General features: G+C 56.5%; 12 protein-coding genes across 12 annotated transcripts in view; 6 read left to right on the top strand and 6 right to left on the bottom strand.

Annotated features, from left to right (window-relative positions):
• The window catches only part of POSPLADRAFT_1131786 (hypothetical protein), a gene marked incomplete at both ends in the record, with an annotated part of 4,015 nt that extends 2,406 nt beyond the window's left edge, over nucleotides 1-1,609 (bottom strand). The window contains 2 exons of the mRNA XM_024484132.1: nucleotides 1,017-1,151; nucleotides 1,387-1,609. Of these exons, the coding sequence (XP_024343396.1) occupies nucleotides 1,017-1,151; nucleotides 1,387-1,609 (358 nt within the window). The remainder of the gene's footprint in view (nucleotides 1-1,016; nucleotides 1,152-1,386) is intronic.
• Nucleotides 1,610-2,380: 771 nt separating this feature from the next.
• POSPLADRAFT_1053232 (hypothetical protein) lies at nucleotides 2,381-2,703 on the top strand (the record flags this gene model as incomplete). Its single annotated transcript, XM_024480365.1, has 2 exons — nucleotides 2,381-2,606; nucleotides 2,651-2,703. The coding sequence occupies 2 exons, from the start codon at nucleotides 2,381-2,383 to the stop codon at nucleotides 2,701-2,703; spliced, it is 279 nt and encodes a 92-aa protein (XP_024343395.1).
• Nucleotides 2,704-2,860: 157 nt separating this feature from the next.
• On the top strand, nucleotides 2,861-3,529 carry POSPLADRAFT_1053231 (hypothetical protein; the record flags this gene model as incomplete). The annotated part of the gene is made up of 1 exon (XM_024480364.1): nucleotides 2,861-3,529. One exon carries the CDS (start codon nucleotides 2,861-2,863, stop codon nucleotides 3,527-3,529), a length of 669 nt encoding a protein of 222 aa, XP_024343394.1.
• Nucleotides 3,530-7,336: 3,807 nt separating this feature from the next.
• POSPLADRAFT_1126005 (hypothetical protein) lies at nucleotides 7,337-7,528 on the bottom strand (the record flags this gene model as incomplete). Its single annotated transcript, XM_024483559.1, has 1 exon — nucleotides 7,337-7,528. A coding segment is annotated over one exon (192 nt), but the record flags the coding sequence as incomplete, so codon positions are not given.
• A 108-nt stretch (nucleotides 7,529-7,636) lies between these two features.
• POSPLADRAFT_1053230 (hypothetical protein) lies at nucleotides 7,637-9,274 on the bottom strand (the record flags this gene model as incomplete). The annotated part of the gene is made up of 4 exons (XM_024480363.1): nucleotides 7,637-8,073; nucleotides 8,126-8,647; nucleotides 8,700-8,834; nucleotides 9,061-9,274. 4 exons carry the CDS (start codon nucleotides 9,272-9,274, stop codon nucleotides 7,637-7,639), a joined length of 1,308 nt encoding a protein of 435 aa, XP_024343392.1.
• Nucleotides 9,275-9,696: 422 nt separating this feature from the next.
• On the bottom strand, nucleotides 9,697-11,433 carry POSPLADRAFT_1178051 (hypothetical protein). Its single transcript, XM_024488564.1, has 8 exons — nucleotides 11,194-11,433; nucleotides 10,869-11,141; nucleotides 10,687-10,805; nucleotides 10,598-10,635; nucleotides 10,370-10,547; nucleotides 10,245-10,317; nucleotides 10,036-10,187; nucleotides 9,697-9,976 (listed from the first exon to the last, which is right to left on the bottom strand). The coding sequence occupies exons 1-8, from the start codon at nucleotides 11,374-11,376 to the stop codon at nucleotides 9,823-9,825; spliced, it is 1,170 nt and encodes a 389-aa protein (XP_024343391.1). The 5' UTR covers nucleotides 11,377-11,433; the 3' UTR covers nucleotides 9,697-9,822.
• A 633-nt stretch (nucleotides 11,434-12,066) lies between these two features.
• Nucleotides 12,067-13,845, top strand: POSPLADRAFT_1038669 (hypothetical protein). The gene is made up of 4 exons (XM_024477423.1): nucleotides 12,067-12,278; nucleotides 12,332-12,482; nucleotides 12,542-12,629; nucleotides 12,685-13,845. Exons 1-4 carry the CDS (start codon nucleotides 12,176-12,178, stop codon nucleotides 13,657-13,659), a joined length of 1,317 nt encoding a protein of 438 aa, XP_024343390.1. The 5' UTR covers nucleotides 12,067-12,175; the 3' UTR covers nucleotides 13,660-13,845.
• A 185-nt stretch (nucleotides 13,846-14,030) lies between these two features.
• Nucleotides 14,031-15,468, top strand: POSPLADRAFT_1132338 (hypothetical protein; the record flags this gene model as incomplete). The annotated part of the gene is made up of 6 exons (XM_024484200.1): nucleotides 14,031-14,158; nucleotides 14,215-14,516; nucleotides 14,587-14,676; nucleotides 14,741-14,997; nucleotides 15,049-15,141; nucleotides 15,196-15,468. The coding sequence occupies 6 exons, from the start codon at nucleotides 14,031-14,033 to the stop codon at nucleotides 15,466-15,468; spliced, it is 1,143 nt and encodes a 380-aa protein (XP_024343389.1).
• Nucleotides 15,421-17,283, bottom strand: POSPLADRAFT_1038667 (hypothetical protein). Its single transcript, XM_024477422.1, has 8 exons — nucleotides 17,153-17,283; nucleotides 17,055-17,102; nucleotides 16,828-16,997; nucleotides 16,631-16,637; nucleotides 16,459-16,578; nucleotides 16,326-16,406; nucleotides 15,913-16,269; nucleotides 15,421-15,851 (listed from the first exon to the last, which is right to left on the bottom strand). Exons 1-8 carry the CDS (start codon nucleotides 17,277-17,279, stop codon nucleotides 15,583-15,585), a joined length of 1,179 nt encoding a protein of 392 aa, XP_024343388.1. The 5' UTR covers nucleotides 17,280-17,283; the 3' UTR covers nucleotides 15,421-15,582.
• A 237-nt stretch (nucleotides 17,284-17,520) lies between these two features.
• Nucleotides 17,521-19,506, top strand: POSPLADRAFT_1031556 (hypothetical protein; the record flags this gene model as incomplete). Its single annotated transcript, XM_024476802.1, has 8 exons — nucleotides 17,521-17,715; nucleotides 17,772-17,854; nucleotides 17,927-17,955; nucleotides 18,009-18,103; nucleotides 18,159-18,613; nucleotides 18,664-18,855; nucleotides 18,915-18,930; nucleotides 18,991-19,506. The coding sequence occupies 8 exons, from the start codon at nucleotides 17,521-17,523 to the stop codon at nucleotides 19,504-19,506; spliced, it is 1,581 nt and encodes a 526-aa protein (XP_024343387.1).
• An 830-nt stretch (nucleotides 19,507-20,336) lies between these two features.
• Nucleotides 20,337-21,858, bottom strand: POSPLADRAFT_1130797 (hypothetical protein; the record flags this gene model as incomplete). The annotated part of the gene is made up of 2 exons (XM_024483991.1): nucleotides 20,337-21,707; nucleotides 21,763-21,858. The coding sequence occupies 2 exons, from the start codon at nucleotides 21,856-21,858 to the stop codon at nucleotides 20,337-20,339; spliced, it is 1,467 nt and encodes a 488-aa protein (XP_024343386.1).
• A 1,965-nt stretch (nucleotides 21,859-23,823) lies between these two features.
• Nucleotides 23,824-24,488, top strand: POSPLADRAFT_1166588 (hypothetical protein; the record flags this gene model as incomplete). Its single annotated transcript, XM_024487928.1, has 3 exons — nucleotides 23,824-24,038; nucleotides 24,092-24,153; nucleotides 24,212-24,488. Coding segments are annotated over 3 exons (428 nt in total), but the record flags the coding sequence as incomplete, so codon positions are not given.
• Between the last annotated feature and the right edge of the window lie 2,185 nt (nucleotides 24,489-26,673).

The raw sequence follows: 26,673 nt of genomic DNA, 5'->3' as shown, positions 1-26,673 counted from the left end.
TCGTCTACCGGGCGGAACTTTACCCGCACCTCCGCCACCTCCTTCCTCGCACCCTTCAAAGCCCGCGAAATCTTGCCCTCCAGATCGCTCGCCTCTTCGATGCTCAGTGTCCGCGGCACCTCGGCAATGAGATCAACGAACATCAGCGCGCCAGCACGCATTGCGCGCAGGTCGCGGATCGCACGCAGGTTCTCGGTATGATTCTCGACCTGCGCACGGGAAGGCGTATGTGAACGTGCGGCCGCAGAGTCTGATGAAGGGAGTAGTGGATCCAGAGCTTTCGCGAGGATCGCTCTCGTCCGAGGCGACACGCTTCCATCTGTCAGCTGGTGCAGCGCACCAGCCAAAATACCCCAGCCCTGCTTGATGATGAGTATCGAGACGATGATGCCTAGAACAGCCGCTGTCAGCGTCGACGTCGCGCAGCGGTCGTAATATCTCACCTCCAATGGGATCGAGTGGCAGGTGGGGGAACCACCACGTGCCCAGGATGGCCAGCAGCGCAACGAGGCTCGAGTACGCGTCGCTCCGGTGGTGTATCGCATTCGCAAAGAGTACCGGGCTGCGCTCCTCGTCCGCAACGCGCTTCGTCACCCGGTACAGCCACTCCTTCCCTATGACACTCACCGCCGCGAACCACGCCGCGTTCGGGTCGAGCGCGTGCGCGTGTGCGTGGGCATGCGCATGTTCAGAGACGACCACGGGCACGCTGTGTGCCGCGGCCGTCACCGTCTCGAGCACGCTGTGCACCACGCCCGACGGCAGCGCCGCGGCCGACTGCGAGAGCGCCTCCATGAGCAGCGCCCACGAGTGGACGCCGATGCCCAGCGCGCCGGCCGTGAGCAGCAGCGACACCGTCGTCGTGCCCAGCACCTCGAACTTGCCGAAGCCGTACGGGTAGCGCGCCGAGGGCGGCCGCCGCGACAGCTTCCAGCACGTCAGCGTCACGAAGTCGCCGAGCAGGTCTGGCGGGGGTCAGGCACGGAGGCACGGAGCAGGGCGCGGCGCGGACATACCGCTGAGGGAGTGCCCCGCGTCCGCGAGCAGCGACGCGGAGTTCATGTACCAGCCCGCGGCGCCCTTCGACACCGTCAGGCCGATGTTCGCGAACAGCCCGAGGAGCGTGATCCTGGTCCCCCGGTCTCTGAAGCCTGCATGCGGGGGATGCGAGCGCGTCAGCGGACGGTGCGCGCAGCGAGCGCACTGCAGGTAGTGTTGTGGGCAGAAATCCTGGAGGCCAACTGCCGGCAGAACGGCAATTGCCACCCCTGGCAGAATATGGCAGATTTCAGGCGGGGTTTACATTCAATCAAGAATGTGGCGATGCTGGCAGAGTGGCAGACTTCTGCCAACAACACTAACTGCAAGACGTACACGGCTACGTACCTCCGCTCTGCAACGCCTCTACTATCTGCTCTGCGTCGTGCCCGTGCCCCTCATCTGGCCCATGTGTATGGCCCATGGAACTGAATATCGAATGTGAATGTGAATGCGAGTGACCGGGCGTGCTGTGGTCACTGCGTTCGTGGTCGTGGTCGTGTGAGGCGGGCTTCTTCCCCTTCCCCTGAGGCTGGGTCGAGTGCGCACGGCGGGCCGTGAGGGTGTCCATGGTAGGCACAGCCGTTGGTCTGGGGGGCGGTATCCGAGAACACCCAGCAGTTAAGAATGTCCGGGTGCGCGTCCGGGCGGGGCAAGGTCCACGTCGCACCAGTCCCGGGGAGACCTGAAACAGCTTGACGGTGCGCGGCCTTGGCAGCAGGATGCCGAGATGGGAGACAGCAGAGCGTTCGAGCATAGCACACGGCCGCGAGAATGATGACTAGCGCGGTACTTATGGCGCACGGGCAGCAGGAGAAGAGGGAGCGCCGCCCTCGCTCGAATCGACGGAGACATCGCTCGGGCGGGAGCAGGGGGCGCTCGCCACTTTGAATGGCGTGATGGCTATGTACTATGATACATGTGAAGGGCACCGATCAGTCCGCGTCTTCTGCGCTTCCATTGTGGGCAACCGAGCGATCGAGGTAGCGCGTCGCACGTCGTCGAACGGCCAAGTCCCGCGGCCGCTGTGACCGTCGCAAGATCGCGAGTTGCCTCTCCCTCTTCTTTTGGTTCATTCAGTGACCCTCTCGTTTCCGAGGAACAGCCCTCTCCCTCTCGCTTTGGTTCATTCAGTCAGGGCGGCTCCTCGCAATTGCGCGAACAACGGCCCTCTCCCTCGCGCGCTCTCTCCTCCGGTGCGCCTGATCTTCGCAGGTCCCGTCTCGCAGTCTGACGCTGGCGCTGCAAGCACGCTCACCGGAGCTCGTCTTCGTCGCTCCTGGACGCTTCAGGGTCTGCAAACGCAGCAAGACCGGTCGATCAAGCGGCAACGCAACGCGGTATGAATGCCGCTGCCGTGTTCCCCGCTGCCCTGCCCGTCGGTCTCTCCTCGCCCGCCGTCGTCCCGCCACCAGCAGACGCCGTCTTGCGCGCGCCGGTCTCTCGTGCACGGATCCGTCTCTTCAGCCCGGTCAGCACACTTCGCATCAAGTCGCTGGTGTATCGCGCAGATGCACGCGCAGTTCCTGGCCTGCGCGGCGTGACCGAGTCCGGCGTCGCGCGTCGAGGTAAGAGTGTAGACCGCCACGACAAATGCTGACCGGGAACACAGCGCTGCACATTGCTGCTGCGCGCGCTCGCTCCCGCGCCGGCAAATGCGGTTAGCACTCCGCACGCAACCACTCTCCACCACGTCCGGACGCCCGCACGCCGTGCTCGGTCAGCCAGCACATCGCGTACAAGCACGCGCGGTTCCCGCTCTGCGCGACATGGCCGAGTCCAGCATCGCGCGTCGGGGTAAGGGTGTCGACCGCCGCGACGAATGCTGACCGGGAGCGCAACGCCGCCCGCTGCCGCTGAGCGCGTCTGCCCCCGCGCGTGCAAACGCGGTCAGCACTCTGCACGCCACCACGTCCGGACGCCTGCACGCCGTGCCCGGTCAGCCAGCTGCCTTGAACCATCCCCGCGCTGCGATCCCTCGTACGTCGCGCTCTCAACAGCGCCCGCTCCGTCTCGTATCCCGCTCACGCCTGACGCACACAGCGAGCCGTGTTGCTTCGCGCGCGCCGTGTTGCTTCGCGCGCGTCGGTTACCGCACGTCGGCAGTCCACGCGACGCTTCGTTCTTCGCTGCCGCCTACGCCTTCAAAACAACCGCCCCACGGTCAGTACAACCACAAAAGGCTAAGCTTGCACTTACTATGGCTCTTTTCACACTGCCCGCGTCTCAAAATCGCCGTGCCGGACGCCCGCACGCCGCGCCCGCTCAGCTAGCCGCCTCGATCCGTCTCCGCGCGATGATCGCATGGACGCTGCGCTCCCGACGGCGCCCGCTCCATCTTGCATCGCGCTCATGCCTGACGCACACAGCGACCCGTGCTGGTTCGCGCGCGCCGGTTACCGCACGTCGGTCGTCCACGCGACACGTCATTCGTCGCCGCCGCCGCCTGCAAGACCGCTGCTCGACGATCAATACAACCACAACAAGGTAACCATGAGCTTACCGTTGCAATATAACACCCTCCACCCAGCCCGCGTCCGATCCGGTGGAAAGCGTAGCCACGCCGCCCGACGCTCTTGCGTCCAACCGTTGTGCTGACGACCAGCGCCTCCGGTCACTCTAACGACCCGCGTCTTCTGCGCCTCTCGATGGTACTCCCGGCTAACGTCCGGCGAGCGCGCCCGGTCCATCGTCTTGATGGCCGGCCAGGGTAAGCTAAATGAAACTTAGTCATCATTCTGCCGCACCATGCAGAATTCCAGCTCACCTCGCCAAACGCCATACGGTCGACGCGCTGCGTGCCGTCCGCTCTGGCCACACACCGCCCAGTGACCGCCTTCAACGCGTGGCCAGTCGTCAGTGCGCCGGACAGCGAGTGGCACCATGTTGCCGCAGGGAATGTCGCACATGTCTCCGCCTGCCGCTGTATGTGCCGCGCACCCCGTCAACCAACGGCTGCAGATCGAGCGCGTCGGTTCATTCCCGCAATCCGCGACCGCGCACCGACCACGCCGGTTGTCTTTCAGTGTCGCGCCATCTGACACCCGCGATGCATCCTCGTCGCTGTTGGCCGCTTTGACGTCTGCAAACACAGCGCGCGCCGGGGCTTAAGGTATGGTGCCGAGTGTTTGACCGAGGAGAGGAAGCGCACAGTGACGACAGCGGGCCAAGCGGAAAGGTTATGCGGCGTGAATTTAGAGCCGTAGTTGTCTTAAACAGTGACTGTCAGTGCTGCAGATGGCAAAAAAAGATGTGATGAACTCACCATGCACTCCAGCGTGACGGCGCGACCATCATCTCTCTGCCAAGGGCCTTTGCGCCATTCGCAAACAGGAAGCCGGGCACTTTGCACACCCAGGTACGCGTACGCCGTCGTCAGAGCATTTGCGCCACCTTCAATTCGTGACCGGATACAACTTCCTGTGAGTGCTATGAACAATGCAAATACTGCAGCAAAGTGACAGACTCACGCAGAAGCCTGTGGCGGTCCCACCAATGTCCCGCCGACATATTGAACGCGCCGTCACCAATGTGGACGCTGCAGCGGTCACTGACTGCTGTTCCCCGGTTGGTCGCAATCATGTACCCAATGCGATCTACATCCCGTCTGCAATCTGCGTGCGATGGATCTGACGGCATCAGGGTTGTCAGCTTGGAAGGACCCCGGTCATGCATAGCACAGTCGATAGTCGGTGACCTCGCAGAGGCCAGTCAGGATCTCACTGGAGACGGCATGATATCCTGCATAGACATAGTGACAGACATGGTTGGGAATGAAATAACAGAATGGAAGAGAACAGGATGGAATTCAAGACGAGTGAGGAATCGGGAGGGGAAAAGTAATGCAAGCCGCAGGAAAGTCGGAAACAAATGACATAATGCACACATATATATGAGCGGTCGGTCAGAGCTGCGGCCAGACTATAATTGATGGTAAGCAAATGGCGTGGGAAGTACGTGTTCCCGCCATCATTCTGATATCAAGATCATTTCCGGGTGAAGATGTGATACACAAATGATGCCCATCGCAATATCGGAATTGCTTCCATAGCTATGCGACGGAGTCGGAGATCCGTTTGCAACCGCCAAGCAGGAAGTTTACATTAGACTGACTAATGTGTTGTGACTACAAGGTGCTGTACTAGGAGTGGTGCTACATGATTTCATGCCCGAGTTGCAGTGGACGACAAGCAGGAGGCTCTTTGGCTGGTAGATGTGGATGGTGCATACATTGGCACCTCCCCGCTGTGCGCGCGCGCATGCAGGAAATGTGCAGGACATTGGGCAGTGAGTCTTTTCCTCCTGAGAGCGACCCCGGCCGTGCGCCGCATTGTGCGTGCACACCGCACGTGTTTTGCCATCAGTGGATTATTCACGCTGGGATACGCTGTCGCAATGCACGAGAAGCTCTGACGAGCGCCTGGTGGAGATGTATGGACACGGGCTTTGCATTCCAGTTTGCGTTTCAACTCCTGCTGCCGCTGATAGCCATGCACGATCTTGTTCGCTTGCTTGCGTGTATACTTGCAGCGCAGGGGCATATTTCGTACTTCCTCAGCGGAGGCCGCATGCCTATGTTGACCGGGATCATAGAATTCGGGCAAGCTTGTAAGCTCGCCCCCGCCCCCGCAGGGCAGACAGCACAAATGGTGCGACATGCAGACTGTGTATCTACCAAGCAGACCACGTCACGCTGTAGTGTCACTCGGGACAGGGCCGCATGTGGACGCCCAGACGTGCAGTGGCCAAGACCAGGGGGCGGGATCGTTTGCTGACACTTGCAATGGCAATCACACGCTAACGACGGGCAGGCACAACATCCCGTTAGTGGATGCACAATTCTCGGCCTGCGCATTGAAGATCTCCCGGGCGCGGCACCGGCCCTCTGCGTGGGTTGCCAGGCGGACAACTGCCCGCGTTGCGCATACAAAATGCAGGACAAGATGCGGACACGGAGATGGGCGTGCGTCCTGCTGTCGGCAGATTCCCCATGCAGGGATGCATGTCTGGTGCGGTGGCGGACGGTGTTGCGGCAACGCGTGAAGCCCGTGCGAGCGCCCCGGCAGAGGTGCGCGTAGCTCGGGTGTTGCGGGAGGCAACGCAAGCGGTGGCATGACATACACGATGGGGCTGGGTGCCGTGACGTGGGGAAGGAGCGTCCGTGCGTGGGTTTGCAACGCAGGAAGGGGGTAGCGAGAGGGATATAAGGAGAGCCGGATATGACAGTGGGTGTCCGTCGTCTCCCGGTCATGAATCTTATTGTTATCTGTCTTGGTGGTTCAGCTCGCGTTTGCCTACGGAACCCATGACCATTGTCTGTACTGACCTTTATGTGTGTTGCAGATATGTTGGCCGACGCTGGAGCCACAATGGTGAGTGTGCTTGCAGGTCGCTGTTGCTCTAGCCGTTGGTGTGCTTACGGCGTGTCTGGGTTGGAACAGAACACTACGTAGCCGCGGGTCTTGTAGAGGTACGGCGCACCTGCACCATATTTCGTCAGCTGTGCTGATGCGTGCGCAAGCAAGTAGCCGGAAGGCATGTCGGCGCGCTTACGGGATGCAGGCGCGCTCTGCGGCCGAGTCGTGTGCGGAAGGTGGGTTCAGGAAGATGGTGCAGTTGCGCGAGCTCGGGGCAGTGGAGTACGAGACCTTGACATAAGGAAACAATGATTTGGACATGTGTGCGCGACTGCAGCAACAATGTGAGCAGATGACCGGTTTGCAGGCCGGCAGAGGTCTTGATAAGGCGCGAACGTCCGCACCGCTAGCTGGCGGAGTGGGGTGAACGCAGTGTCCGCGTTAGCATAACCACTGCGCGAGAGGCATGTGAGCGTCCGCATGTCATTTAGCAATAGCGGATGCACTGCATACCTGCTGTTTGCACACATGCGTGACCGGGCCTGGTCGCACAACCTGCAAGGTGCGCTCGCGAGCCACACCTCGGTGGCGCAGTCGGCAGACGCAGCGTTCACGGCGGAAGGAAGCTTCGAGAGCGCGCGATCGCAACGCAAGAGCAAGAATGGGACGCGTGAGCGTCCACAGTGCGCGGGAGCCAGCCACAACACAGCGTGAGCATGGCTGCATGTGCGAGGGACCAGACAAGAGAGCGAGTGGGCACCAGTGAGAGCCAGCGCGGCGTGAGACGAGACGCATCCCGGAACGTCGTCGGGCGTAGCGTGAAGCGCAGACTGCCATCTACCCGTCATCCTGCGAGTCGAAACGGCAGTGCACCGCATGAGCTGAGCGCGTCAACATGCGCGCGTGCGCAATGCGACGGGAAGCGGAAGCCCTGCTGACCGCTTGATCAGCACAAACACGTCTGTCCACATCCCATGCACATACCACCAACGGTGCCCCGGCGCGGGCCGCACGCCGTATGTCTCCCCACTGTGCGCTGGGTTCGGGTACCGCAGCGTCATGGGCACGACGTCCCACGCACAGTCGACGCTGCGGACATCGCACAGCGCGGGCCGCCAATCGCGCGCGCGGTGCCCGAAGGTTCAGGATTTGGAAGCGGCGCCGGGGCCGGAGGTTCCTGCAGCAAACTTTAGCATGCAAGCTCAAAATCCAGGGGAATATCATTACAACAGTCATACAGTTTAGTGGTGGTCCTGATCATGGTCCTCATGCCGGTGCACGATCTCCTCGTCTACCGGGCGGAACTTTACCCGCACCTCTGCCACCTCCTTCCTCGCACCCTTCAAAGCCCGCGAAATCTTGCCCTCCAGATCGCTCGCCTCTTCGATGCTCAGTGTCCGCGGCACCTCGGCAATGAGATCAACGAACATCAGCGCGCCAGCACGCATTGCGCGCAGGTCGCGGATCGCACGCAGGTTCTCGGTATGATTCTCGACCTGCGCACGGGAAGGCGTATGTGAACGTGCGGCCGCAGAGTCTGATGAAGGGAGTAGTGGATCCAGAGCTTTCGCGAGGATCGCTCTCGTCCGAGGCGACACACTTCCATCTGTCAGCTGGTGCAGCGCACCAGCCAAAATACCCCAGCCCTGCTTGATGATGAGTATCGAGACGATGATGCCTAGAACAGTCGCTGTCAGCGTCGACGTCGCGCAGCGGTCGTCATATCTCACCTCCAATGGGATCGAGTGGCAGGTGGGGGAACCACCACGTGCCCAGGATGGCCAGCAGCGCAACGAGGCTCGAGTACGCGTCGCTCCGGTGGTGTATCGCATTCGCGAACAGCACCGGGCTGCGCTCCTCGTCCGCAACGCGCTTCGTCACCCGGTACAGCCACTCCTTCCCTATGACACTCACCGCCGCGAACCACGCCGCGTTCGGGTCGAGCGCGTGCGCGTGTGCGTGGGCATGCGCATGTTCAGAGACGACCACGGGCACGCTATGCGCCGCGGCCGTCACCGTCTCGAGCACGTCGTGCACCACGCCCGACGGCAGCGCCGCGGCCGACTGCGAGAGCGCCTCCATGAGCAGCGCCCACGAGTGGACGCCGATGCCCAGCGCGCCGGCCGTGAGCAGCAGCGACACCGTCGTCGTGCCCAGCACCTCGAACTTGCCGAAGCCGTACGGGTAGCGCGCCGAGGGCGGCCGCCGCGACAGCTTCCAGCACGTCAGCGTGACGAAGTCGCCGAGCAGGTCTGGCGGGGGTCAGGCGCGGGCGGCACAGAGCAGGGCGCGGCGCGGACATACCGCTGAGGGAGTGCCCCGCGTCCGCGAGCAGCGACGCGGAGTTCATGTACCAGCCCGCGGCGCCCTTCGACGCCGTCAGGCCAATGTTCGCGAACAGCCCGAGGAGCGTGATCCTGGTCCCGCGGTCTCTGAAGCCTGCATGCGAGCGCGTCAGCGGACGGTGCGCGCAGCGAGCGCACTGCAGGTAGTGTTGTGGGCAGAAATCCTGGAGGCCAACTGTCGGCAGAACGGCAATTGCCACCCCTGGCAGAATATGGCAGATTTCAGGCGGGGTTTACATTCAATCAAGAATGTGGCGATGCTGGCAGAGTGGCAGACTTCTGCCAACAACACTAACTGCAGGACGTACACGGCTACGTACCTCCGCTCTGCAACGCCTTTACTATCTGTTCTGCGTCGTGCCCGTGCCCCTCATCTGGCCCGTGTGTATGGCCCATGGAACTGAATATCGAATGTGAGTGCGAGTGCGAGTGCGAGTGCGAGTGACCGGGCGTGCTGTGCTCGCGTGGGGCGGGCTCCTTCCCCTTCCCCTGAGGCTGGGTCGAGTGCGCACGGCGGGCCGTGAGGGTGTCCATGGTAGGCACAGCCGTTGGTCTGGGGGGCGGTATCCGAGAACACCCAGCAGTTAAGAATGTCCGGGTGCGCGTCCGGGCGGGGCAAGGTCCACGTCGCACCAGTCCCGGGGAGACCTGAAACAGCTTGACGGTGCCCGGCCTTGGCAGCAGGTTGCCGAGATGAGAGACAGCAGAGCGTTCGAGCATAGCACACGGCCGCGAGAATGATGACTAGCGCGGTACTTATGGCGCCGCAACTGTCATGCAACGGTGACGGGGCCACTGCGGAGGACGTGGCAGCAGGAGAAGAGGGAGCGCCGCCCTCGCTCGAGGACTTATCTCGAACCGACGGAGACATCGCTCGGGCGGGAGCAGGGGGCGCGGCAGGCCGGGCAGGTGGTGTCGCCAGATCAGCGAGGTGTCTCCTCGGCGCGCGGCACACTCGATATCGCCTCTTTGAATGGCGTGATCCCTACTTCTCAATGTACTATACATCCAATGATACATGCAGTATTTCCATTCATTTGGCCTGAAGGGCACCGATACGTCAGCCAAGCACCGAGAGCACCTCAGTTGGGGTACAGGCCCTCGAGCAGCTTCACCACCCCCGGGAATGTCGGATCATCCTTGCTGCCCACAGCAAGCTCAGCAATCTTCGGAACATCGGTGCGGGGCACCTTGTACTCCTCCAGATTTGATTCAAGTCCTAGCTCCTTGACGAGTCTACGATGGAATGGAGCAGTCAAGTTACCTGCATGAACGGTAATAAAACAAGCGCCTACCCGTTGATCAAGCCAGAAAGCTTCAGTACATCGCCCTCTAGGGAGCCTGTGTTCTGCTCGCGTAGGTAGAAGAGAGCCTTGGACAGCCATTCTTTGTCTTCTTGGGAAGCGACTTGCGCTTTCAACGCTACTGTCGGCCCCAGGGTAAGGCACTGGATTTCGATGGTTGAGCGCGGCAGATCGAGCAAAAGGGGGCACATTACACTCACGGATGTGATGCCATGTGGAATGCTGTACGTTGCACCCAGCTTGTGTCCCAAGGCGTGGGACAGACCTAGAGCACTATACAACAAATTCAGAATTACTACCAATCAAACTTTGCAAATGCGCATACCTGTACTTCTCAAGCTTGAGCGGCCATAGACTCATCCACGAAGCAATCTGAAGTTTCTGTCGAACATTAATGTCCTGCGGGCTGGCCTTGGACTTGGGTAGATACTCGAAGAGATCTGCTAACGCGGCGAAGCAGAGGTATTTGATGGGCGGAGGTACGAGAGGCCTGTAGAGATTCTCTGAAGAAACGATCAATCGAGTAGTTGAGACAACGTGAACGTGTACACACCAACAGCGTGATCGACAGCACGCATTCCGGTGGACAGCCTAAGGGGAGCGGGTCAGAACCTGACCATGAGTCGCTCTCAAGATGCCTACCAAAGCCGATCAGGAGTAGCAAGGGTCAGCTCAGCATCAAGGATGATGCCTGCAGGTGCCAATTGGGGCGAGCTCACAGCTACCTTCTTTCCCTCTTCGTTCGTGTACCCAGCACCAACCTGCCGGCGCCACGATAGTTTGAGCCATACACGCGTTCATTACTGGTAGTGCAAATCACTCACGGTGTATTCGGCCGCGCTCAACGTGGTCGGGATCGCGATCTGCCGGAGATAATCCCCGCCCTTTTCTTGCTGGTAGAAATAGAGGATCGCCTTCGAGGCGTCGATAGGCGAGCCGCCACCGACTGACACAATAATGTCGGCACTGGCATCTTTGAACGCCTTAAGGCCGTTGTGGATGCCAGAGACGGGAGAGTGCTGTCCGATCTCGTAGAACGTGCCGCCGTACGCGTTGTGTTGTTTCAAGACATTCTCGACCTTCTTCACGACATCGGTCTAAAGATGCTCACGTTGAGTGGAAGTCGCGGGTGGGGTAGCAGGAACGAACCTTATCGTGCAGGCTTCTCCCTGTGACGACGAGTGCCTTCGTCCCCCCTAATGTCTGAAGTAACTTTGGCAAAGCCGTAGCAAGCGAGCCAGGTCCGTAGTATACACCCTTGAGGGTATCTGTCCATCCATATGAACCCTGGAGGTTCGAGGACGGGTACTGAACGCTATCGAGGCCTGACATCTTCAATGTAAGTGTTACAAGGCGTGGTCTCTCGATCTCAAGTTATAAGTAGGGAACTGTTCGGGCAATGTGTGAGTGGATGGAGATCCAGCTCAGCGTTTTCCTGGACCCGCTGACCAATATTGGCCGTAGATGGTCGTTTGTTCAGTCGACGTCATACATCACCGATCAGTCCGATGACCTCTTCCTCAGAATCGTGCATTAACCGAATGCTTTGGACAAGAGTGCACTAGGTTGAAGGGGGTCCTTGAATCAAAGATTCGAGCCAACCTGAATGGTAGGACCTCAAGCAAATTCGACAATGCGTGGGAGCAGTTCATAACGAGAGTCGAAGCATGCTTTGATGGGACCTCATGTCGATCGATGTGGGTAAATGTGGGCACGAGTCCGAGAAAGCCGTTCCTCAAAGGTTCACTCGCCGGGCGCGAAAACAAGAAGCTGCCGCGTACAGACTGTAGCGACAAAACAGATGTCACGCTCTCATCCTCGGGTCCGCACTGATCAACAACAACGCCCATATTCGTGCCAAATGACTCACCGAGGGAAAGGCGCGGCGCCGCGCGGACCTGGACCAACGGGCAACATACCTGATGGTGATTTGTCGAACCCGCGCCCGGTCGTGCCTGGCGCTCTCGAGCTGCAACAAATACGGCCTTGACAGTCGGGGCTGGGTATCAACCTTTCCGGTCTTGTGTTTCCCTCTGCTGTTTCACAAAACCGCCCAGCTGTCGGCCTGTCGAGACGCAGTCGGTCCTTTCTTGTCCACAGACTCTTACCTTCGTCGTTCCTTGTATCCACTATGGTCGGTCGTCGAAACAACCCGCCTTCACAGGGCCTCAAATTCTTCGGAATGGTCGGTGCCGTAATGGCTGGCTTGAAACTCAAAGAACACTTGGATGAATGTGAGTACTGCCATTATGCTATATCGGCAAGGAGCCCATTTGTTTTCTTGTAGACCGACGCGTACCAAATGAAGAGGACGGTCTCGGACCAGTTGCTCTGCATAGCCCAATCGACGAGGAAGGGATGGCTACTCTCGACACAGAAATCCCTGCAACAAGGTCGACGAGAAAGAAGACCGATTGCTGCATGTGCTGCGGCATGCGGTGCGCGAAGCTCCTGCGGACCACGCACGAATATGCTAATCTCATCCCAATTCTCACAGATGCGGTCTCTTCTGGAAGGCATTTGGCATTGTCTGCTTGCTCCTTGTCGGCTGGAACGCAATCAAGCTCGTCATCTGGATGGTTACTGTCAGTATTATTTTGACTTACCTCGCACTCAGACTTGAACATAGCATATGTGTAGCCTTCGCCCACTGGCCTTGAGGGCATGCCGAAGTATAGTACCTCACTCGGCTGCGAAAATGCCCCGTACCTCTACCAGGACTCGAAGATGTCTTACTCAGTCCCTGTCGGGACGAATGGCGCTGATCACACCCTTGACATTACCGGTGCTGCCGTCGGAACGGTTGTCGTTGCCCAAGGCGATGCTGATTCGACCGAGATCAAATACGACATAACGCTCCGCACAGACGACGCCTCTCTCTTGGAGCACGTTACCCTGCGGTACCCGACGGCGGACGACATCGAGCAGGGCCTCTCCAGCAGCAGGATGCACCTCACGACCCCCAAGTACGGGGCGTCAAAGTGCATGCGGTACGACATGACGGTCTACCTCCCGCCCACCGCGAAGAAGCTGGACGTGCAGACCCGCGGCGCCTCGCAGCTCAAGTTCGACACCGAGTCCAATTTTGACCTGGACGCGCTCTCGGTCTCGATGATCAGCCTCGACGAGAACAACATGCTCCTACCGCACAAGGGCGTCCACGCTGGCTCTCTGACGTTCGAGATGACCCGTGGCTGGCTCGTCGGCGACGTCGCGATCGTCGACAAGACGACGCTCACCACCCAGCGCGGCGACGCAGTCATGAACGTGCACGTCCATCCGGCACCTTCCACTGCTGAACCTCCAGCTACTGCGCGCCTGCAGACCACTACCGGTGCTGGTCGCAGCGACGTCTTCTACGTGAGCCACCCCGGCCACCCTCACCGCCCGATCTCTAGCGTGCACCGGTCATCGAAGAAGGGGGACCTCTACCTCACGTATAAGGAGGCCGAGTTCAAGGGCACCGTCAACTTGAAGGCTAAGTCCTACTCTGCTAAGGGGCTGCAGGGCACAGTGCGCCCTGAGGGCGAAGGGCTCCCCTGGGTCGGAGACAAGGATGGTAGCGACAGCCTTGAGGTCAACTCGCCTAGCGGCTGGGTTGGCCTCTACTTCTAAGCAGGCATATTTTGTGCTAAGCTATCTACCATGGGGTTTTGGGTATCTGTGGTGCTGTCGACGATGGACTTGTCCGTGAGCTATCGTGTACTAGTAATGGATTTGCGATAATGTGGTGCGTGGAAGACTCACTCGGTGTATTTATGGTGTCCTCTAGCGTGTCAATGCGACATCTACTTTCATTTTTCTGAAGTATATAATATATGCGTACTTAGAATGACGCGGCCACGGTTTACGAGACCGCTTGTAATTAAAGGTTGCGTTTGTGGCAACGAGTCGAACGCGCCTCACGTGCAGCAACACGATCGTGGCGCGACGCGAATCGCGTCCCTGAACGCGATCTACTCCTGCACTCTCGACGCTAGTCCAGAATGGCAGAGTTCTCGCTACAGTTCTCCTCAACTCCCCTTGCGGATACCTCCGCGTTCAGATTGCTCGAGCTACCGCCGGAGCTGTGCAAAATCGTCGAGGAAGGGTTGAACTCCCCCGCAGGTCCTAGGTGAGCGGTCACGCGTTCATTTGGCAACGGCACAGGCCCACGAACCACTTCTAAAGCCTCGTGATAAAAGGGAACCCGGATGAAGACGCGGTGCTATGTACAGCCGACAAGACATATACAATCCGCTCGGTGGTCTTGTCGAACTCCGTGCTGGTAGCGACACCCGATTCCTCGACGAAGTCTCAAGGAGATGCCGATGCGGTTGTCATCAGAGATCAACTAAAGGAGATTCTGGAACTCGCCCCTTCTCTGCCTCGCCTTCGGAGGCTAGACGCACTATTAAAGGATGCAGAGTACAATGAGGGACATGAGGATGAGGATGGTCGCATGAGCGAGGATGAAGACAGTGCACCTGTACGTCATGCATGCCTCTGAAATATTTTGCTTCTCACAGCTCGACGCGCTGTACCAGACAAAAAGGCAAAAAGTGACATATGCCGAGGCGCGAGAAACGCTGCAAGCCAGCGATATTGAGCTCGATCGGGGCCTCAGGGACAGGCGAGTACTCATTCTCGGCGGTACGTGTTTTGTCCTTGTCCAAGCACTATGCGAGATGGTCTCATGTATGCCTTCCGATCTCAGGTTACCTGCGACGCCTCGCCCCTTCCTACCTCACGACCATCCTCGAACTTCTGCTCACCAACCTTGTGTCTCTGTCGCTTTCGCACGAAGCGGCGTCGGTTGCTGAACTATGCTCAGCCCTTGATGGGCATGACGTGAGTAGGGATGTGTGTCGGCAGGTGATGGCCTGGTTCGGTGAGGTCGCAGACGGTAAGTGGAAAGTGAACGTAGCTGCTGCCGTCAAAGAAGTCGGCCTCGGCATCTTGAGGGCTTACAAGGTTAATCACTCCATAATTTTAACCTATATCTCATTTTGATACATCGACCAGGATGATCCAATCGCGCAGAGTGAGCTCCTTGCTAAGTGGTGTTCAACTGTCGGAGACACATTCGAATCTACGGTGTCCCTTGACCTGCTCGCGGTACGCCTCGTTGTTCCCATCAAATGCAGGCATCTGTAGCTCACCTACACACAGGGTAACTACCTTGTACAAACTGACACCCTCAAAGACCCACCTGTCACCGCCCTTGCGTATTTCCCGTCTTCACAGCTCCCTGTCGACCCCGCGGCTCGCTTCACTGATCTCTTCCTCACGCGACCTCGCTGGAAAGCTGACGAAATAGTGCCATTTCTTGCTGACATTGTTGTCGACTCGAAGGAGCGCGACAAGCTCCTGCTCAAATATACTAGAACCATCACAAACACTGAAGGGATATGGTATACGGCACGCGCAAAATACAATGGATAGACTACACTGTCATACTAAAGATACTATACGCTAAGATGCCGTTCATGAGACAAGCTATTCACTAGGTTATGCAAATACAGGTATGCGTGCTAAACTCACGAAGTGGGACGAAAATCATCGCGTGCCCCTCTTCGTCCGCTTGCCGACCTGTTTAGAAGTGTCATAACCATCTCCCTTCCTCTTCTTTCCATCTCCGCCTCTTCCAGACGAGTTTTGGTCCTCCAAATGCTCGACAACGGAATCAACGAAACCCCAGAGATACCTTATGACATCACCTCGCGAGCGCACATCGGCGAACTTTTTCCGGACATAGACTCGCATATTGTGAATCTCATTGGCGCGCCACTCGACCAGACAATCGCGTGTGACGAAGAGGACCACACCTACGAGTAGAGCGAGTACATTGAGATCGCTCGATACATCGGAAATCCGCTGAAAACATACCGATGAAAACAAACTCGATCGGAGCGACTCGTTTTTGGATTTTGGTGAAGGCAGCGTTTAGTGAGCGATCGCTCGCTATGTGCCAGAAAGACGTCAGGACATCGTTTATCGCAGTCTTGAAGGCATGCGGCGGATGCTCTGCACGCGCAACCCATTGCTCCATCTTTGGTGCAGTCGGGATGCTGTGCTCGGGGTAATTGTCGCAGCAGTACACGAGCTGCGCTAGTGACTGGAAATCTCGGCCGCGCTTCATATCCACGTCTATAATAGTTGTTAGGCCATTGTCACTGCTAACGAAACGGGTGTCCATGAGGGAGATCCAATCAGCCCATGGCGACGCGATAGCTTGCAGTTTTTCTGTCATGAATGTGATGTCAGACGCGTTAGCATGTACGTGATGAAAGGACGCATACCGGCAGCGGTAAGGGGCATCCCGAGTTGTACCCGCTGGAATATGTCTCGCTCAAAGCCTCTGGGGAGGTTCCGATATTCCACTGGTCGTCAAGATCAATGCTAAGCGAGGAACGGGTGGCGAATGTGACTGACCACAGGTTATCTGTTTAGAAGCAAAATCATTTTTCCAGACGGGAGGTACCTCGAGCCTGCTCGCTTTGTGCGATTCGGCGCGAGAGTACCAGTAGGTCTTCTTTGTTACCGGGTCTCTGTCTAAAGCATGACTGTCAACACGATTATTCATGCGCGCTGATTGACGACTTACAAGGAATCTAAAAATACGGCCATTGGAGCGTCAGCAACTATACGACAAAAGGCGAATGATGCGCACTCCTGCAACCGAAGTATCTGGTGTCTTTGATGCATGACTCGGCACCAAGAGGATGTGACTAGATCCAGTCGTGCAGCATAGACACCTCGCACGGGGCTCTGCTACAATGACACTGAGACAGAAATACACACCTGCCCGTCGAAGAACTTCTGAATAGACGTCAACCGCTGCTTCCCATCCACACATCTTCGTATCTCCTCTCCATCCTCATACCATACAGCGAATACCACAGGGGGGACATAGAAATTGCGGTATATGGAATCCAGTAGCTTCATCTGCTTTGGCTCGGTCCACACAACATCTTCACGGGACGCAACGCGTCAGGACGTGTGGTATATCAGTCATGCGATTAGCGCACCTCGTTGATAAGGGGGATTTAGGTCAATAACACCTTCATGGATCAAAGCTACGCGACATGAGACGCGAATGAACTGAAGGCAGACAACAGTGGCATACTGTGTAACTCTTGAGTGGAATACAGTCGTGCTTGCGGGGGATCAAGCCGTGCACCAATATGGAATGCATCCTCGTCAACTTCCTCGTCAAGATCGGAGTGAAGCTCGTCGTAATCTTTGTCTGACATGGTCAAGAGGTGAGAGCAGCGGCCTAGACGCGAACGTCGAAAGCTGCACGATGAACGCGCCGTGTAAATTCAACACCTTATTCACGAGGAATATCACGATCGGTAATCGGCTTGTCAACATAATTAATTATTGCCAATTCTGTCTTGGACTGTCATAGAGTGGAAACGGCACGCAGCATAGTGAGCAGAGTCTACTTCTTTCCAGCCAGCTCTGCGCTTTGCCGGACACCCTCGGCCATCCATGAACTCGTCCTACACGCTCAGCACGACGTCCATCGCGATCCCGAGCTCGTCTGCTATCCCAGTCGCTGCGACCGACGAGCCGGGGTCCCCACACCATGCTAGCCCCGTAGTAGCCTTCATCATTGGTCTCGCTATAATCCTGCTTGCTTCAATCCTCAACGCAGCTGGACTGAACCTCACGAAACTCGACCATGTGAGTGACCCAATGGTAAGAAGGCTGATGCTGTACCCATGCATGATCGCTGTTAGGTCCGAACCAGTGCCATCCCGAAAGAGCAGCGCCGGAGAGACTGGCTACGACCGCTATGGCTACTGGGGATGGTCTTGTATATGTGAGTTTCGTGTTGCACTTATGTCGTATACTGTCCGTGACACTCGAGTAGTCTGTCTCAAGTGATCGGCAGTACTCTTGCTCTGGAGTACATGCGAGCAGGTACGTCTCCGGCCGCTCCATGATTGTTAACCTGCGCCTCACATGTATCCCAGAATATGTTGCGCCTCTGGGGTCTACATCACTCATCTTCAACTTCCTCTTTGCAAGATTCCTCGTCAATAGTCCTGTCACCAATTACGACATTTACGTGCGTCTCTTGTCTCTCATTGCTTCGCGGGCCCGTTGAAGTTCGCCAATTGCAGGGCACAATCATAGTAATCATAGGCGTCATCGGCATTGTTGCCTTTGGCTCCATCAACAGCGGCCTTGGAGTCGAGACTGATGCCGCGCATCTCACCTACCTCTGGACTCGGAGCAACTGGCTCCTGTTCTTCTTCTTCATGGCGTTCGCGCTCATCAACCTTTACATCTTCACCGCTCTACTCGAGCAGGTGCTCAATGCTCGGTCAGACATGAATGCAGCGCCTTTCGCAGGCATGAGCACGCGTAAAGCCAGCGAAACATTTCCGCCTGGGTTCAAGGGTTTTTTGAGGCGGATTGCTGCCGGCATGGAGACCGCCATGATGTGGATTAGGGAGAAGCTCGAGCTTTGGACAGCGCCCCAAGACGACAAACGCATAGCGTGGACGTTGGGTATAGGTTGGGCATGCTGCGGTGGAGGTTTAGCCGGTGGTTGCTTGGTTTTCGCCAAGGCCGCGTGAGTCTTCTCGAACTCGAATTGAATGCTAAGCTTAATGTACAACGTAGTGTCAAGCTCATTTCTGGCAGTTTGTCTCACGAGAACACTGGCAATCAGTTCGGCCATGCATCCTCCATCTTCACGTTCATCCTCCTGGCCATCACCGCGGTGTCGCAGATTATATGCTTGAATCGTGGGTTGAAGGTCTATGATTCGACGCTCGTCGTTCCAGTGTTCTATGGCGTGTATACCGCCGCGGGGTGAGTGGGCATCGTGTCATTGCGTGTCGTTGACGGATCACTCAATCTTATACGCGCAGTTTCCTCAATTCTCTAGTAAGTCTCAGGCAAGATACAATAAATTTGCCTCTCAATTATTTTGCCCACTCTATACAGATATTCAATGACGAAGTCGACGCCTATCAGCCATGGGCACTCTTCCTGATCTTCGTTGCGATGATCATCCTCATCTGCGGTGTCGTGCTCCTGACGTACAAGAAGCCAGAGAAGAAGCCGACTACTGCTGGTGCATCTGGGCATGTTGCGCTGACGCCGCGTGCCCGGCGCGGGGCTGCGCGCAAGGGGAGTCCGGACAACAGCGACGAGCAGGAAGCGCTGCGGGACATCGAAGAGGGAGAGGAAGACGCCGAGCAGCTTTGGCAGATCGGTGATACTAGCGACGACGAGGATGGCATCGACCGCCCGCGCAGCCCACGCCCCGTGCGCCACCGTTCAGGCAGCGCGCGCTCAAGAGGGGAGGGTGAGCAGGAGAGGATGATCGGTGGCGAGGCCGACGACGACGAGCGCCGCGAGTCAACCTCGTCGGATGCGACGCTCGCGCGGCCTGACAGCGCGCGCGGCTACGCGGATGACGATTTCGGAGGCTGGAAACAAGGCAAGATCCAGCAATGACACTGACCATGCGAGAAGATAATTTAGACTGCTGCTATCATCTACATGAGTATCATTACATTCAGCTAATTCCACACACACACACACTCCATTGGCATAATACTTGCAATACACACAGGATCAAAGTCACTTTCTGACAGTTCGGCGTGCCCTGTGGCCATTTGATGCGGCGGTGGCGTTCTAGGTATGGCATGCTCCCGCTTCCTACCGTCCATAGTCCCTCAGCTAGGCTCGGCGGTGCTCCTTGCTTTGGTAGGCGGGATGCTCTTGGCCTCTGCTGCGTGCGGTCAGACAGAATCCTGTTGTCACAGTGATTGTGAGTTGTACGGTTCGTCCACGTCCTCCCCGCATCCTGGGACATGGTTACTACAGGGAGGTGATGTAGTGCATGTCGCCTAAACACATGCCTGCGCACGGCAACGTCCCTCAGATAGGATTGGCACAACACATTGACCATGGTAATTTACCGATGATTTCTCTAGAAGGATTCATATTTTCACCACGTCCAGCATGTGCGTGCAAACTTTTCGCAAATGGAGCCCACTAGGGGACAGGGTCGCAATCTATGCCTCGTGAGGATAAGGCTGGATTCCTTGCGCCTTCGGTCTTGACTATGACCATGGCTTCAGGCCGTCCGTCCGGAGACGAGGGCTTGCCTACCGTGTAGGCGCCTTGTAATGCTGCCCCAAGAATCATCATATGATGCATCTCCATAGCATGTAATTCTATTATTGCAGATAAAAGGACGGCACCCTGCAGTGCACGCGTGAAAGGCCTACGCGTTCTATATATTACAACGAGATTACTCTTCTGCTCGATAACACCGTTCTTCATTGGTCCGCGCGGATGTGCAAGCTCCCGTCTTCGATCAAGTCTTGCCAGATCTCTTCCGTCCAGCCCACACAGGACCTCAGCTTTACTAAGGCTTCCTGGAGCGCCTTCACAAGTACGTTATCCTCGAACCCTTTCACCGCCAGCGGCGGCTCGTTGGCTTTCGCCGAGTCCTCTATCGGTCCCATTTCCGCTGAGAGCCTCGGCCGCTTGCCCGAATGTTCCCGCCCCGTCTGTAGCCTCTCCGGCAAGCGCGCCCCGCCCGCGCGTGAAGGCACATCCAGCGGGCGTGCCACACGCTCGGCCACGGCCTGCATGAGTCGCCCCTGCAGTAGCCGGAACACCGGGTCGTGCGGCTGTAGCGTACGATCGACCGCGGCGCGCAGTCGCGCCTCCTCTTCCACATCTATGTCTGCACCGCCGAACTGACGGCGCACGCGTACGACCTCGTCTGCAAGGTTCACGAGCTTGGTATCACCAGCGCCAGGCTCCATATCGACCTCCGCCTTCAGGAGCGTCCAGATACGTGACATAAACGTGCGCCCGTCGCCGCTGTCGTCGCCGCCTGCCGCTGAATCGAGGCTTGCTGCGTGGACGGACGGCAGACGCACGAGGGAACGGAGGGATGCGGCGATGACGAGTGCTTGAAGGTAGTTCTGCAGGTATAGAAGGGTGGGGCAGACGAAGAAGAATGATGGCGGGAGCATGTTGGAGACCGGTGCTTTCTCAGTTGGCTCGGCAGAAGCGGGGATGGGCGTGGTGGGAAGAGGACACGATACTGGTGTAAACAGGCCCAGTGCATGTACCAGCCGATATACCCACATGCGGCGAGCAGGGTGTTCACCTATGGTCTGTGAGCTCGCATTCTCTACAAGCCATTTCGCCCATGATTCTTGTATTTGCTCCGGGCGCCATAGCTCAAGTACAAGCTCTCGTTCCCGCTGCTGCGCCTGCACAATAATCACGGCTCGCAATTGCTTCTCATCCATTGTGCCGAGTACGAACTGGGATAGGTCGTCCTTCATCGCTTCGGACAGCTGGAGGGTGGATCGAATCGTGTCTACGACCAGCCTCGCCGTGTCCTCTCCTGGAGCGATGGACGATAGGTCGCCTATATGGCGGATTAACGTTTCTATTTGTGCATCTCGTGCGGGAGCGCATCGCTCTCGTAGACATGTGAGTGTCTCTCGGAGGTGAGTGATAGCGGAGCGAAGAGGCGAGGAGGTGGGCGATAGGGGAGAGGACAGGACGATGAGTAATGGGTGATTTACAGGAAGAAGAGGCTGTAGTGCTGTGTGCAGATCCTCGTATAGTCGCTTGAGACGAGGCAGCTGGACGGCTGGTGTAGGGTCCGACAGTTTCTCGAGTGCCTGGATAGGCAGTGTTAGTGTAAATGCATTTCTGATGCATGCAGTGGTTATGCACCTCATCCCAAAATGCCTTGTGAAACAGGTCTTCGACTCGATCTCTGAGGCTGGGGAGTTCCCCAGGTTGTCGATCCTGAGCGTGAGGTCGGAGCATGACCGAGAGGAGTGATTTTCCGGGAGGAAGGACACTTTCTGGGTCAGTAGCTAGGTGATGGAGAGAAAATGTGTGATTGAGGACTTCGACCAGTTCGACCGGCAAGATGGTTGGGTCCACGGATGAGGCGGGAAGCAATGGTGTCGATACCGGGGGCGGCATCACAATCGAAACATCCGATTTTCTTACCAAGCTGTCGTGTGCTGTTCCATCGGGGGAACGGATGGGGGACCTTGTGGTCCTCGCTACACTCGACGAACGCGATTGATCTCTCGTTTGGTTCATGAGGATCTTCCGAATGTCCTGTAGTGGTTGTTCGCCCTCGACGTCTTCCTCCCAAAGTCCCTCGGCCACGAGTGAGTTAAAATCACGCTCCACGACATCCCAGGTGATCGTGCGCGAGTCCCTTGTCTTGACCTGAGATAGGTGTGAGACTGCTGCTTGTAGTGACTTACTCTCCGGGTGGTCGCCCAGTTTCTGCTGTAGTATTGAAAGAACACGATCCATTTGAGGAAATGCGTATGGTGTGTCGTAGATTCGGCAGAATAGCTTGTATAGTTCGTGGTCTGAAGTTTCGTTATATGCAACAGCAGCGATACAACCCAAAATTGGAAGTAAGACGTCAGTATGACGGGCGTTTCCCATGAGCATCGCTTACTCATATAAGATTATATAAGCATTGATCTGTTACCGAAACGCTGGTCGCTTCACACGATATACTTAGTCCAAGTTCTCGGTCATGCTATTTTTCTATTTTGCTACCCGGTGTCCGACTCATGATCGGAATCACATGTACAAGCAGCGTCCTCACTCATCTGTCGCCGTCGAAGGTGCGCTCGACGAGCCCTTGAGGCCTCCTCCTCGCACGTTGTGGGCCTGACGATTTACGCCATGCACTTAACAGTCGCATTGCGCGACGGAGAATTGCAGGCCAGCTTTCATTGTCGCATGCTCATGTATACAGGAATTAGTAGCTACACCTACCATGGTGCACCCATTACAGGTTGTCGACCACACGACTTCTCATCTCAATCTGACGCGCGAGGCAGCATTCATATTAAAGTCTCACCCTAGGTCTGCGTGTACCTCACTGTAGGATGCATATGAACGAAACCTGGCAAAGGATGCCTCCCCAGGTCCTCATCTGCCATTCTGCACGGCGAGTATTCCACTCTTCGCCTGGGCAATACACATTCTGTCTATAAGGGCATCTGTTTTGCATGGAGCATCATCGGCTTACATTGCCGACTCCCGAGCTCCTCGTTACCAAGTGGATATCAAGGAGTCGGTACCGTCGCTCCTGTCAACAATCAAAATCTGCAGCGTTTGCTGTAAGTACTGGATAAAGACCAACAGACTCGCATCCAGACCTGTATAGCATATGTACACCGGCCATTCGATGCGTCGGTTGAAGCAGATCACCGTGATACGCCGGTTGTTACACTGACTACTTTGCTCCATGTAGAGCTGCGGGTACCTAAACCGCACACGACACACTTAAAAGGGAGAATCTTCCCACTCGCATAGCCTCGATGACTTTACGGGATCATTTGGAGCGCTGGCCTAAAGTAACGCCAACTGACATGTTCCTTCTTGTCGAGGATAGTTCGCGAACGGATCGACCATCTCATAAGATTTTCTGAAGGCTTTGCACCCGCGGCCGGTGGCATTATGCAGGAGGTGTGAGTAGTATAACTTCGGGAGCATAATTACATCAGGTGCGCGCTAAATACTAACCGACCCGACTGAGACAATGTCGCATTCCGATCTCCCGTCCTTGCACTGCGACCCGCACGGGAATCAATGTCGCGCTAAATGTGCATCGTGAAACATGAGCTCAACCCGATGAGCAACCGACCTCCTTGGCGGCCTCTGCAGATATAAAGCACTCGAGCCGTTGTGGTCTCTCAGCACTCGGTATCCTTTCATTTTCAACTTGCCATCTTACTTCACCACTCGAGGCCGCTATGCGTACTTTCCAGCTCTTCGTTGCTTTCCTCACGCTCTTTGCGACCACCGCCCTCGCGGACTTCTATGCACGTGGCGATGACGAAGGGCTCTCCGCCAGAGATGCTTGGGACGACGACGCATTGTTTGCGCGTCATTTCGACGACGAGCTGTATGCTCGCGACTTTGAGGAGCACAAAAACCATCCTCTCGTTCGGGAATTGGTCAACATCGTGAGTAGCCCTGCGGGACGATTTGGAACATCGCGTTTATTCCCTTCTCTCAGCTGGCTGCCCGTGCTGGATCTTGCAAAAACGGGGGTGTGAAGATAACGTCGGCTGTGGGAAGGTAAGTCTTAATGTGCATCCTTGCTTAGCAGCCATCTAACATTGACGAAATACCGCAGCTGTGATCCCGACAATTCCAAGGGCATGAGGTCCGGGCACAACTGCAAGAACGCCGGCGGCAAGTACTACTACTGCGTCGGCAGCTCCGGTGGTCAATGCATGAAGGTCAAGAGCGCCACTGGCCTGGAGAACGGAGAGTGTTTCCTGTAAACTTGGCAAGGGTACATTGTGTCATCTCCAGCGTTCGACGCTTCGTCGGCCTTTGATGGCGTTTTACGAGCCTACGACATTCATTCTCACACTTTGCTTAAGATTTATTTATTGCGGCTTCGGCCTATTAATTCTTATCGATCGGAGAGCATGCATGTCGGTCGTTCCGGTAGGATGAGGAGTATACGAGTCCAGCCTCGTCTAGGTCTGTGAGATTGGCGTCTCGCGGATGCTGTAGCAAGAACTCCATATTGACAGGAGGTCTCATATGACTAGTTGGTATTTTCTGTGATAAGCACTCACAACGGCGCTTTTCAGTATGTCACGGGTACCCGGGTTCTTGAACGGAGTCTAGCATCAATGTTTAGTACGGAGCTATAGTAAAGGTTCGTTGAAAAAGCTGGATTACTTACATGTCTCAGCCCTCTGTGCCACAACAAACAGAGTGCGCCATATCGACAGTTGGGGGGAGACTATGCCAATTGTTTGTAGTGGCATGACATGTCTGTATCCTTTCAACCGCTTTCCGAGTCCCACCATTGATCAAACAACAAACAGACATCGCGAGTCCTCACTAATTGGCCTAATACTTGCTCACCTGCAACGCTCACTCTCGTCATATGTAAGATCAAGACCACCACACGGCCACTGTACGTACAAAACGGACACTTACTCGGAAGTGTGCTGTACTCCTCAGCGAGGCGGGGGAAGCTAGGATACACAAAGACAAGGAGAAAGCTACGGGGAAGTGGTGACTGAGGTCACTGCTACCATCTCTCAGTCTGTAGTTGCACTGTAGAAATATTTTCACCTCCGAGCGTGAAGAAACACCATTCGCCAGTTGCGCCACCCTTGCCAGCAATCGCCATGGGCGTCTGCCAGATCCCGCGCCACGCCGGCGCTTGGCGAACGCCTGAGCGAGTTTTGCCCACGACATATCTGTACCCTCTTTTTTTAATTCCACGGGTTATACTCCATACAGCGTAGGTCGTACGGAACCGCCATAGGGAGGGCGGAACACTCAGTGTCTTTGTTCTACAGTTTTCGGGAGGACTTAGTGCCCACAGGCGGGCAAAGCAATCGTAACGGGCTTGCGCGCCGCGTATCGTATCGGTCACCCGCAAGCGCGGCAGGTGAGGGAGGTAGGGTAGGGCCGACTACGCGCCCCCCTCAGTGTACCAGACGTGATCGGGCAAGGAGAGGAGAGAGCGACGCGTCCTCGGCGTCGAGCTCTTCCCAGAAGATGAGCAAGTTGTCAGCTCGCGTCTCCACATCGCACCACTCACCGGTTCCCCGATCCTCGCTTACCTCCTCGCTTGCCTCCTCGCTCCCGACAAGCTCGACGTCCGGTATCCTTTTGTAAGTACGCGCTTGACGTGCGCTTTATACCATAGTTATGTTCATGGTAGTCGCTTCTCTTAATCGTTGCGAAGCGCTTCTCTCGTCAGATGTAGGAGCGCTCACGCTTGTGCTCGCTCGCTCCGCTAGCGCACACACTTGGGCAATGAATGCCGACGTGCGACTGCTGCGGTCTGGTACTTTCAATGTTTGATTATATTTGGATATTGTCCTCCCAGAATATGTGATATCACTGTGCTGAACAAGGTGTCTTCGTCATACACAGATACGCCCAAACAGAAGATAACGGACTAAGTGCGTAATGAATGTCCCGCAGTTGTTTGCATTCTCATAGCATCTTCATGAAATGAGGGCGTTTGAAATTGTCTCTTAAATCTCGCTTCAAAAAAGCGAGAAACAAGCTACCAGGAAAAGGCAAAGCGAGCAGGATCTTATCTCCCCTCCTCAAACAGCGACAAATAAGCGGCTGCTCGTCGCAAGCACTCGCAGATTCTCTCGGCATGTTAAGCTTTACACAATTCATCAACATAAGTGGATTAGATCACGGTTGCATCACCATAAACGACCGTTTGTGCGACCTGGAAAGCCGTTTGTTTTCCAGCGACATTTTAAGAGGCAATTGTGAGCGCCCCTGATATTCATTCCATTCCTGCTAGTAGGCGATGTCGACCGGGCTGGCTGCGAGCCCTTAACTATTCGGCAGCTCTAAACGCTGACCGAACAGACGCAGGTACCATACTGGGTTTCAATCTTGTCTGGCAGGTCCTTCACGGACGTTCGGAGAGATCATATGGTCGAGGCAGCGTCAATATCTATTACTTGAACAGTCTACGGCTTCAAGGAAACTTTATAGGATTGGCGCTCTCATTGTTCTACATATAAGAAGGCCAGGTAATGGCCTCTTTCTTCACCTAGCATCCTTTGCATTCATCCTATCCTTGAGACCCCTGCT

Source organism: Postia placenta (assembly GCF_002117355.1).
Source record: "Postia placenta MAD-698-R-SB12 unplaced genomic scaffold POSPLAscaffold_2, whole genome shotgun sequence".
In the NCBI taxonomy this organism is placed as follows: Eukaryota; Fungi; Basidiomycota; class Agaricomycetes; order Polyporales; family Adustoporiaceae; genus Rhodonia; species Rhodonia placenta.
Note: the sequence above shows the minus strand (reverse complement) of the source record. Positions and strands in the feature narration are given on the sequence as shown.